The sequence below is a fragment of the Erigeron canadensis genome, chromosome 5 (genome assembly GCF_010389155.1).
Source record: "Erigeron canadensis isolate Cc75 chromosome 5, C_canadensis_v1, whole genome shotgun sequence".
In the NCBI taxonomy this organism is placed as follows: domain Eukaryota; kingdom Viridiplantae; phylum Streptophyta; class Magnoliopsida; order Asterales; family Asteraceae; genus Erigeron; species Erigeron canadensis.
The window spans coordinates 27,187,011-27,199,065 of record NC_057765.1 but is presented as its reverse complement, the minus strand read 5'-3'; the positions used below and the strand labels follow the sequence as shown (position 1 = coordinate 27,199,065).

At 36.1% G+C, this 12,055-nt stretch overlaps 3 protein-coding genes and 1 non-coding gene across 4 annotated transcripts; 2 read left to right on the top strand and 2 right to left on the bottom strand.

Moving 5' to 3' along the window:
• Window positions 1–896: 896 nt before the first annotated feature.
• LOC122601470 lies at window positions 897–2,012 on the bottom strand. The gene is made up of 2 exons (XM_043774227.1): window positions 1,776–2,012; window positions 897–1,691 (listed from the first exon to the last, which is right to left on the bottom strand). Exons 1-2 carry the CDS (start codon window positions 2,010–2,012, stop codon window positions 897–899), a joined length of 1,032 nt encoding a protein of 343 aa, XP_043630162.1.
• Window positions 2,013–2,091: 79 nt separating this feature from the next.
• LOC122601469 lies at window positions 2,092–2,889 on the bottom strand. Its single transcript, XM_043774226.1, has one exon. It carries the CDS (start codon window positions 2,887–2,889, stop codon window positions 2,092–2,094), a length of 798 nt encoding a protein of 265 aa, XP_043630161.1.
• Window positions 2,890–3,453: 564 nt separating this feature from the next.
• On the top strand, window positions 3,454–3,527 carry TRNAI-AAU. The gene has a single exon. It is a non-coding gene; the product is annotated as a tRNA-Ile (tRNA).
• Window positions 3,528–7,186: 3,659 nt separating this feature from the next.
• On the top strand, window positions 7,187–8,456 carry LOC122600855 (sodium channel modifier 1-like). Its single transcript, XM_043773629.1, has 3 exons — window positions 7,187–7,420; window positions 7,624–8,046; window positions 8,140–8,456. The coding sequence occupies exons 1-3, from the start codon at window positions 7,238–7,240 to the stop codon at window positions 8,194–8,196; spliced, it is 663 nt and encodes a 220-aa protein (XP_043629564.1). The 5' UTR covers window positions 7,187–7,237; the 3' UTR covers window positions 8,197–8,456.
• The last annotated feature ends 3,599 nt before the right edge of the window (window positions 8,457–12,055 follow it).

The window sequence follows — 12,055 nt, the reverse complement described above, 5'->3', positions numbered from 1 at the left end:
AACCGTCAGGACAACCATACCTATACATATGTAATGACTAAAAACTAAGGGGGTTAAACTATTTCTAAACCACCTACGGGGCAAAGTACCTTAGGCCGCTAAGCTAAACTAATTCTAGTCTACTCACAGAAACACTCACAAAACGACAAAGGTAACCTCTACCCATAGTCCTCTAGAAACAGTCTGTTGGGAACACCCGACAACAAAAGAATAAGGAAAGGTAGCAACAAGCGAACTAGATAACTAAAAACACATGTTCAACAAAAACACATATAGTAACAATCATATAGAACGTAGACAAATTTAAAAAAGTTTCAGCAAAAAGCGCAAACCTACATACATATAAGGAATTAACTAAGAAATCCTAGTGCCCGATGGGTCCAAGGAAAATAACAGGTGGTGCGCAACTTATGAAACACACAAACTTAGCCGCCTAGCTAGACTAATCCTAGTCCTCTCCCAAGCCCCCAAACCCCTAAACTTGTCCTAGTCCTCTAAAAACTCTCATCGGTCATTTCCTTCAACAGGCAAAACATTTTGGGGCAACCAAGAGTAACCTCCCCCCTCGATTTTGGCCTCCCTCTACTCAGGCCAAAACCAATACGGAGGTTACTGAGAACCAAAGTCTAAGAAAAAACAAGTCTACAAAAACCTATTCCCATATGCCTTACACTCACTGTCCACCTCCTCCAGCAGACAACTCATTCGTATCGTTTGGTATTCTATCCTTCCACCTCCGTCGACCTACCTCTTCTCCTGTCAGGTCAAAGCCTTCTATGGCATCGAGTCACCTATGTTGGGCCTACTTCTCCTGCACACACCAACACAAAACCCCTTAGGCGAGGCAATATGGGAAAAAGATGTCGATCAAAGTCCCACAAAGGTCAAACCCTAACCTAATCCTCTACTCTAATCCTATTCCTCCAGACCGTCCTATTTGACGTCATGTCCTCCGTCAACCCAAGCTCTATTAGGTCCTTTGCTACTCGGTCCTCCCACCTCATCTTAGGCCTTCCCCTTCTTCGTATGCCTTCGTCGTGAATAGACTCCGATATCCTTAGTGGTGCTGTTCGATCCTTTTTCCTAACATGGCCAAACCATCTCAAGCGCCATTCTCTTAGTTTGTTAATGATGGTCCCTACTTCAAGTTCAGCTTTAAAAACTTCCGTGGGGATCCTGTCTGATAGGGTCTTCCCGCAAGACCACCTTAGCATCCTCATCTCTGCCACCTCTACTGGAGATGCTTGGACTTTCGTCATCGGCCAACATTTTGACCCGCATAATATAGCCGGTCTAATAGCCACTCTGTAGAACTTGCCTTTCAGTTTTAGCGGGATCCGCTTGTCGCACATGACTCCAGAAGCTGCTCTCCACCTCATCCATCCAGCTTGGATTCGATGTGTCACGTCTACGTATATCCCCCCTGATTTGTGTATCACCATTCCCAGGTATCTAAAAGATACCTTCGGACCCAATATCCGCTCCCCAATGCGAATATCCTCATCCCCATTTTGTCTTATCTCTTGTTTATCAAAGTCACATTGTAGATATTTAGTCTTCTCTCGGCTCACACACAAACCATTGTCTTCAAGGGCTTCCCTCCATTTCTCTAACCTACGGTTTAGCTTCTCCGTCGATCTCGCAATCAGTGCAATGTCATCGGCAAAAATCATGCACCACCGTAGTTCCTCCTGAAGGCCACTGAACAACTCGTCTAAGATCAAGGTAAAAAGGTATGGGCTAAGCGCCGAACCTTAGTGTAGGCCCATTCCTACCGAGAAAAGCTCTGTTCTCCCCACCGGTGTTCGAACACCGGTCCTCGCCCTATTGTACATATCCCTGATAACACTAATGTATCTCCCAGTAACTCCTTTCGCTTGGAGCGTCCTCCTAATCAACTCTCGTGGTACACCATCATATGTCTTATCCAAATCTAGGAAGACACAGTGTAACGCTTTTTGTCTTTCCCTATACTTTTCCATAAGGCTTCTGGTGATGTGGATAGCCTCCATCGTCGACCTCCCTGGCATAAAACCAAATTGGTTCTCTGCCACCTTCGTAACTCTTCTAAGCCTTGTGTCGATCACTCTCCTAGAGCTTCATGGTATGACTTAAGAGTTTAATGCCCCTATAGTTGCTACAACTCTGCACGTCCCCCTTGTTCTTATAGATAGGTATAACCTCACTAAGTCTCCATTCTTCTGGCATTTTTGCACTCGTCCAAATCTTGTTGAAGAGGCTTGTCAACAAGCTTATCCCCACGTCCCCCAGGCATCTCCATGCCTCAACCGGAATTTGGTCTGGACCTACTGCTTTGTTTCTCCCCATCTTCTTTAGGGCGACCATTACTTCCTCTTGGCTGATCCTCGTAGCATCGCCATCGTCGTAGCGTGTGTTTGGGTGTGCGGTGAGGTCCTCTCCTCCTTCAATTCTCCCCGACCCTCTCCCATTAAACAGGTTGGCGAAGTACTCTTCCCATCTTTTCCTAATGTCTCCCTCCTTCACAATGCTCTGTCCACTTTCGTCTTTAATATAGATGACATCTCCTAAATCCCTACGTCTTTTCTCCCTTGCTTTAGCAATTATGAAGATTTCGTTTTTGCCTTCTTTGGAATCTAGTTTCTTGTACAGTTCTTCGTACGCCCTTTCTTTTGCTATGGAAACGATCCTCTTTGCTTCTTTCTTGGCTTCGTAGTACCTCTGCCTAGCCAAAGACCAGTCTTCATTTGTACCGTTTTGACGACTTTTGACAAGATCCTTAAAGCAACTAAGTTTTGTCGCAACCTTGGACTGGACCTCTTTGCTAATCCACCAAGATTCTCTACCCACTCTCCGTTTACGTCCAGTTCCTCTAGTTACCCTTAGTACCTCCTTTGTCGTCTCCCACATACCCTTTTCCTCATATCTCTAGAGAAAAGAAGGTTCAAATGTTGTCTATAACTAGATTATTACTAGATTGAAGGCCCGGCTTGGCCCACTAATCTAAATTAAAACCATAAACAAAAATAATTTATAATAAAAATAAATTATTCATTTGGTAACACCATATGACAAATTGATACATTTAATAACGTGTGGTGACTTTTTGTTTTTTTTTTTCCCTAGCTTTGAGGTTTGTAAAATAGCCAAGAATTTGATGAGTGTACACTTTTTGCCACCGTGAACAATGTTCAAAACGACAATTATATATTGAAACAAAACGAAATGGCAAATTTACCACAAATGAGGGTAGTTAAAATATATTCTAGTGTTTACTATGTTAACAAATTGCTCAGACTTATTTTTACAGTAACTGGTAACATAAAAGAACCCCAAAATCAAGAATGTTCGCCAACTATATATACCTTTTATTGGATGATAAAATAAAACTCTACGTCTTCTTTTGATAAATCATTATCTAATTCTCTAACTTATCAAGTTTTTATGATTGAATATGTTCAAAATATCAATAGTGGCCTATTAGCTCAGCTGGTTAGAGCGTCGTGCTAATAACGCGAAGGTCGCAGGTTCGAGACCTGCATGGGCCATTTTGTTTTGGAAATCAAATGTTAGCTTTTTTAATTGGTTATAAAAGTTGCCAATAAATTTTATTCTTTTAAATCGAGATATACATTCCATCTTTATAGAACGATGGTATATAATATGTACCGAATGAATAGCAGCTTTTACTTGTATATAAAAGTTGCCATATATCTATTCTTCTAAATCAACGTATACATTCCATATTTATAGAATGATATATCGAAATCAATCCTTGAATACAATTAGAATAAGGAGAATAATATATAGGTTTTTTGACTTCGTTTCCCAAACGCACACAAAAAAAACCCTTCAACCGAAAGCATGATTAAATTAAGTACAGATATCATCTTTTACAACATCTTGTCAAGAGTTCCTGTGGAATCTTTGGCTCGGTCAGTATCCAAACTATGGTGCAAGTACATCGACGATGATCCTCACTTTGCGATTGTTCACAACAAACTATCTAAAGAACAACCCACACCTATCGTGTACGTACGGTCAGTTAACCAAATTTTCAGAACGCAACTTTATAAGTTTCCACGTCAATAAAACAACTGTTGAAGGTGATATTGTCTTTGTGCCTGACATAGGATATGAACCTTTCTTAAAACCCATATATGACATAGGTTCAAGATACAAGGTTAGTGGTTCTTGCAATGGGCTACTCTACATATCTAGAGACTATATGCCCTGTGATAGATCTATGGTGATCCATCCTCTAAAGAAACAATGTTTCAAGTTGCCAACAATATTGGAGCCTTCATACTATTGGCGGCCATGCGATCCGAGACACGAGTCAAGTGGGATTGGTTTTGATGCTTCTAATAATACTTTCAAAGTGGTGTGTGTTTTTTCCCAAAGAAAATATGACCCGCAAGTGAAGTTTGACCAAATTAATAAGGATCTAAGGAAAATGGTGCATGTTTTGGGCACGGACTCATGGCGAGAGATACCCACAGTCCCAGCTTATCCCATTAACGGGGAAAGTGTATTCGCTCATGGACGTCTGCATTGGCTGGTTACTAGTGAGTTCGTGTTTCAACAGATTTATATTTATCATGACAGACCATCAGAAGACAGACGAGAAGTAATATCCTTTGATGTGACGACCGAGGAATTTGGTTTGATTAATCCTCCTAAAGCAACAACAACAAGTGATAGGATGTTATATTATCAGTTGGTTGATCTACATGGTGAAGTTGGATACCTACATTCTTACGTAGATCATAGCGTAGAGCTGTGGGTATTGAAGGAAACAAAATGGGCAATATACTGTTGTTTTGATCGTAAACCACCACTTCCTAAAGGCGTAGTTGTTAAGGTCTTAGGTCGATGGAACAATGACGGGGACATATTAATAGCATCAGGTATGAGGCAGCACCGGAAGTCGTTCATTTACAGCCTGAAAAACGGCCGTTTGCATAGTCTCTATATCTTGGTTGAGGGAAATGAACATAACGACGATATTTATATGTATCCCTCATGTAGCGTGTTTTCAATTCGTGGAACCAAGAAAAATGCTTATTCAATCACAAACAGAATTGAAAATAGGTTGCTGTTCTCAATTGTTGAAATTGCATTTTCACTTTGGTAAACTATTTAGGTTGCATTTTCATGTAAAGTTTATGAACATGTTCAGCCTACACCAACCTGTTTAACCCTAAACAGCCCTTGAAAGTCGAAACTACCAGTCCGTTTGATCTCATTTATCTGGGCCCAAACATATAAGACATAACCACAATCAACCTATTTGTGTAAGTAAACCAAATTGCCACCTTTCCTGGTCTTGATATGTAGCTGGTAGACCGAAGAAGGTTCAAAGAAAGGATGGGCACGAGGATGTGTAAAGTCAAAGATACACACATCTAGTCATAACAGACTAAAGGTTCTTTCACAATTGCCACAGTAAAGCGGAGACTCACCACATTTGGAAACATCATCACCTAATTTGAGTCCACGAATTGCCAATGTCCCCATGAGATTTATACAAATTTTGTCAGTATAGTTATATATAATCAGTTGTATTTATTTATTTATTTTTGTAATGTAATAATATGCTGTTTTTTGATAAATTATTTTGTATGTCTTTGACTTAAAGATAGTAGAACTTTCTTTACTTGATAGCTTGATCATGTTATTCTCTGTTTTATTGCACACTAAAAAAGAAGTGTCACATTATTCTCTGTTGAAAGTTTCAAACCACTCTTGATGTGCAAGTGCAATTCTACTTTGTTTTAGTTGAATATATGTGACTTTATTAGATTAAGCCATTAAGGTATGCTTTGCCTTTTTGACCCACTTCCATTTTAGTCCATAGTGTTATTTTGCCCATAACCCGAATCAACATGTTTTCTATTAAATGGGTCAAAATTGTCATCTCTATCTATACTGTTTGCCATATTACAACATATTATTGCCTCATATATGCATGTCATTGTGAATTTGTGAGGTGGTCCTAATGGGCAGACACAAGAAAAAAATTTGATAGGACAAGAGAAAATTATGTCCTACAACTTATTTGTGCCCCATGTTGTTACAACATTTTTTTAGTTTTTGGTCTTTCTTTAGATCATTTTTGTGTTGGTGGGCAGCTGTGTTCCTCAGTAAATTCTTAGCTAGGCAGATTCAGTTACTATAAATTTAATTGGAATTTAATTTGTATTTGAATTGATTTGTATATTATGTGTTAGAGATTTTGACGTTATTTGGTCATTTTTTAGGTTCGATTTGCTTGAGACCGGAGCCTATGGTCATAACGTCACTATATCAATTTGAAACAATTTGTTCATCGTAGTTATTCTTCAAGGCCAACTATGAGAAACCTTACCTTGATCATAAGGATGCATTGAGCAGACGACTATATATGAGAAACCTTACCTTTAGATTATATTTGAGACATATGAATGTGCATATGTTGGTTCAAATAATGACCAAATAAATCATGACACATAGAAAACCAGATAATCATTTGGCTAGGTTTTTTATCCCACCCGGGATGAGTTTAAATTTTCCGGAATGACATGTCTGTGGGATTTTCATCTACAATTGTGAACGCTCCTTGGGTTTCAAAGACCTTGGGAGTCTAGGACAATAAGTCAAGGGTAGTCCACATATTATATCTGAAAAAATTATATTTTTTTAATTAAAATCAAAAGTTGAGATTCAAAAATTAAAATTAAAAGTCAAGATTCAAACTAGACTTTTGAATTTTAATCCTTGATTTTAAAAATTCTTATTTTTTATCTTTAAATAAGATAGTACGAGTATTAGTTTAAAATTTGTTGTTAAAAAGAAAAATAAAAAGTATTGGGATAAAATATCAAAAATAATAATTTAAAAAGATGGGTGTCGACCTAAAAACCTATGAGACGTGGGATATTGGGTTAACGGGACAAAAAGAAATGTACCAGCCCTAACCTAATTTTGTTAATTTAGTTTTGATTAGATTTTAAATAGGGTTAAGAAACAATCATAACAAATTATACGGATTTAGATTTCTAAAGTTATTGTAACTTTATAAGTAAAGTTAAGATCATCTCAGCCATTGAATTAAAATTAAAGGTTAAAATTTAAAAATAATTTTTTAATCTTAACATTAATTTTAATCTAATGGTCTACGTCCATCAACTTCACCTGTATTGTAAAGTTGATATTAAATTTAAGAAAAGTAAATCCAAATATATGAATTATAGAAAAGCACGGAAAGTGTTTAATAATGAGCGTGTTCGGAGGAGACAGTTGGGGAAGAGAAGCACAGTACCGGAAAAGAAGAGTCAACGATCTCCTTTTGGAGTCCGCCGCCGCCGATGAAAAATCTTACCGGAAACTTCCATCCGGGAAATACGCATGCCTCCTTTGCCCTCATAATCCCGTCCTTGATACCCCCCTTATCCTCGCTGTATGTTTCCTTCTTTACCCCAATATTATTATTCTTTTTTCTATTTTTTTATTTTAAAGTAACCCAGAAATGAACACTATACATACATATATATGTGTGTTTGTATGTAATATATATCTATTCATTTTTGGTAGAGTAATTGGATATTTTATGTTGAGGGCTTTATATATATATATATATAAGTTTGATGTCTTAATTTGCAGATGCACTTAAAAGCGAAACGACATCTTGAGGCCGAAACGAGGGCCAAACAAAGAGAAGAGGAAAGACAAAATGAAATGAATAAGCGAATAGCTTTGTCAGTAGATTCTTCCTCCTTTAGGAAAACCGATGGCAAATTGACCAAACGCACAAACTTAGATAGTAAACCGTTAATTGAAAAAACTCGAAAGGCTGTTTTTGAGGTACTTCATAGTTATCCTGAACAAGGTACTTTAGATTGTAGCCAATCTAGTCGCCCCGTTAGTGCACCTTGCGATTTGACTTTTGGGCAAGGAGAGGAATCTGGTAAGGATGTTGTGCTGCAGATACCATTAGATTATCGAGAGCGCAGGGAAAGAGAACTTAAGTTTACGGCAGCTGGTTGGAAGCGTAATTGCAATGGAGGGTGGTTCAGAGATGAAAACGTAAACCTTTATAAAGCATCCTTGAAGGGTTATTTCTGTTTTTTGTTACATTTACAATATGTTAATTTAATTGAAATTAAAACTTTCATGCAGGTTGAATTTGATTCTGATGAAGAAGATCCAAATTTGTCTCTTGCAAATGGACAATGAGTAATGATGTATTTGGTTGTCCGATCAATGAAATCAAAGGTGTGTAGCAACTAAATCATTTCAAATGGTTAAAGAGGTACTAATCAACCTTTTGATTTCAATATCGAAGAAATCTTTTCCAAGCAGTTGCAAACATCAAATCAATGAAACTAACCTCTTATTGAGATAAGAACTGTAAACTCCACTTTCTTGCACTTACAAAATCTTCAAAAATGAGTATATGTTACAAATTTAATTGAACCATTTATGATTTTGCTAAACTATTGATCGTTTTCCTTGTATGCATCATTGCAAAGTTCTTAACACCATCCAAATTTGACAATTGTTATTAGTTCTCTTGGTCAACTTGTGTTTCAGTCGTCATTAAGTTGGTGATTTTCACTAGGGGTATAAATGAGTCGTGCCGAGTCATGTAGTAGGAATAGAAAATTTAGACACCGTTTGATTAATAAATATTCTGCTCGAGCTCGCACTCGAATAGCTTTGTAATGAGCATGAGTTCGAGTATTTTTTTGTTGTTCACTTGTTCAAGCTCGAAATCAATGCTCGTTTGGTTTTATGAGCCTCTTTTTTTCCATTAAGTAATTTTTAATCGAGGTGCCTGAGCTTGATAAGTTGCCATATCTGAAGTACACAGTCAAAAGCTCTTTCATGATGATAAGATATTTCAGAGCTTATATAATCAGATTAGCTAGGCGTGTTGAGCTGGTTTGAGTCATCAAGCTCAATTTTCTTGTTTGACTCGAAATACTTAAACAGGCCATCTAGAAGTGTATAGCACTGATATTGTAAGTTGGGTTTGTAATACAGTACTAATTTCGCTCTTAATCTTGATCTGAGCGAGATTGTTTTTCGAGTAATTAGACAATGGCTCAACTCGTTCAGTCGTTCAAACCCCTAATTTCAGCACATTTACTTAAAATTAGGTTGATTTTGGTTAGATGTTTTCTTTAAGGAGTGTAGTTTATATATTAAAAAGGATACTTGTCAAATAGGTCTAATGGGTTAAAGGTGAATTTACTAGCATAATATGTCATTTATGCTCATTTAAGTATTTATAAATAGCTAGAAACACTATTATGCAGATCGTCTCAAATCAACCAAACCTGTACCCACAAAGTATTCACTTTTAACTCAAATTAACCTAAAGGCGATTTTCATTTATGACAGATCAATCAGAAGGGTGTTTTTTAGAAGTAAACCACTGTTACTACAAATAGAACGCTGTTTCGAGTACATCTGAGATCAAGACATGGCTCTCAAATCTAAATTATATATCATATATACTAAAAACTAAAGTTGGAATGTGAGGGGGAGTTACTGTAGCTAAAAATACTCCCCCTTTAGCATAAGGTACAAGCCTTTAAAGCATCCAACATAATTAACGGACTTAACGACGGTTAGGTGACGGACTTAACGACCCTTATTTTTTTATTTTTTTTATTACATAACTTTTACTTTTTAAACTTTTCACCAAATTTTTTTTTTTTTTTACATTTTCTCTTTCACCTTTCGTCACATAGCTCTTGCTTTTTAAACTTTCAACATACAAACTTTGTTTTTAGGTATAAAGTTTATTAACTTTTGTACTTTTTTTCATATAACTTTGTTTTTAAACTTTGCTCTGAAAGTTTCTTTTATTTTTTTTTAGGATATAACTTTTGATTTCTAAATTTTATTACCAAAGTTTCATTTTCTTTACTTTGAACCATAACTTTTATTTTCTTAACTTTTGTCACGCAAATTTTGTTTTTCGGCTTAATGTTTTTGTAACTTTTATCACCAGAGTTATGTTTTTCTCCCGGGGCAACACCCGGGTAGAAATACTAGTTCTAACAAAAAGGGGATATGTGTTTCCATAAGGGAGCGAGGCTTATGAATCTACATGTTGTAGTGATAGGGTATTGCCTCCACGTTTAAAGAATCGAGGAATGAATGCTCAACAGTCGGAAAACGTAGGTTTTTACTTTGAAATAGTGTTATAGAAACATCAGAATACTACTTTTTCCACCTCTATTGAAACAATTATCTAACAATGAGGGGAACTTTAATAGAAACGCGGATCATTTGGAAGCAACTGTCTCCTTTCTTAATTTTTTTTATGGCCTTCATTTTGCAAATAATAAAAATAGGTTTTAAAACAATTTTACGAGGTAATAAATAAACAGCGAATATTTGCCAATGCATAACAAATACAAATTTCAAATTGGACAGTATATCATATCATCTTGTATATAGCAAAAACAATGTACTCAACTAATATCATATTGTGTAAATGATATAATTATTTGTACGTATATGGCAGTGTTTTTTTTTATATATTTACGTATTATCATCTTATTAATTACATATTTTACACCTAAATCTACTCTCTTGGATTTATCTCAAGTAATCTTAGTCATAAAATACGGTTTGAAACCAACATATCAGGTTCGTTTGTTGACTTGTGGGAGCGCGACAAACTCATGGTCAAACAATTTGGTCCGAACCATAGGCGATTAAGGTAATATTTATGCATGCAATCATCCATTTTAGCTATATATGAAAGACGAGGTGATGAATGGGAAGATAAAAAAGAGTTGCAAGATCGACTACCAACAGCTAAGTCGTTTAATTGAAAAGTTTTGGTCAATAAAATAAGATATACTCTCTAATTATCGATCGACAAATTTGGTGTCAATGAAATTGGTTAGTTATTTTCATTTGCCAATGGAGAGAAGAACACATAACAAATTTGTTGGATTCCAATATGTATTTAGAAATTGTCTAATGTTGAAGTATATTATCGTGAAATAACTGATAGAGATGAAGTTGTGAAGGTTGTGGTCCTTGTTAAGTCAGGTGAAGAAGGTTAATTGAAGTGGCGACGACTCCGTAGGTTTTCGACAATCAAACAACACCCATTGTCTATTCTAAGAACTCGAGGACGAGTTCTTTTCAAGAGAGGGAGAATGATGAGGGAGCAATAAACCAAATATCGCAGGTGGACTTGTGAGAGCAAGGAAAACGGGTCAAAGTTAGTTTTGTCAACCTGTAAAGCCTAATCCACGAGCATAACAACTTTACTTGAGGACTTTGGGTTCGAGTTCTTTTTAAGTGGGACCAACGATGAGGGTGAGAACTAAGAGACTTTTGTCCCAAAAAAAAATATTAAGTTTCCAATTTTCTAATTTAGAGTATCTTAATTTTATCTTATAAAAATTTTATAATAAGGCCTTTAAAATTAGCACTTCAGCTTTTCATAAAGGAAAAAAAAAGATTTTTATTTAAATTCTAATTCTATATCTAAAGAAAATCATAATAAGAGTTTAATACTTTAACATAAGCAGTTATACAGAGTTTAATATGAGTAGTTGCAGTCTGACAAGTGCGTGGTGGTATTTTGTATTGACTACAACCAAATAGAAAATCATATTCTCTAATTTTCAAGTAGTTTGTTTATTAACGGAATGCAAAATAACTCATAATTATGATAGAATATCACTACAACCAAAGTTTGACTAACTCGTAACTCGGACTTGATTTGGCGAGGGAGAGTCAGAAGTTTTTGGAGAATTGGACTCAACTCGGGGAGAATTCGGATTGGAATTTTAATGCAAAGATAAGTATTTTAGAAATTATATGTAATAGAACATTAAAAATATATTTCAAACTTCAAATTTAAACATAGTTGTTTAGAAACATTAACATAATAATTCAAACCTAGTTGGTAGATTTACGTTTTATCATCATTTTGTGCGTATCAAGGTTGAAGAACTCGTGACTCAGACTCAACTAGATGAGGTGAGGAGTCAAGAGTTTATTTCAGATACTCGGCCGATCCAGAGGAGTTTTACAACCGTGACTACAACAAAATAAA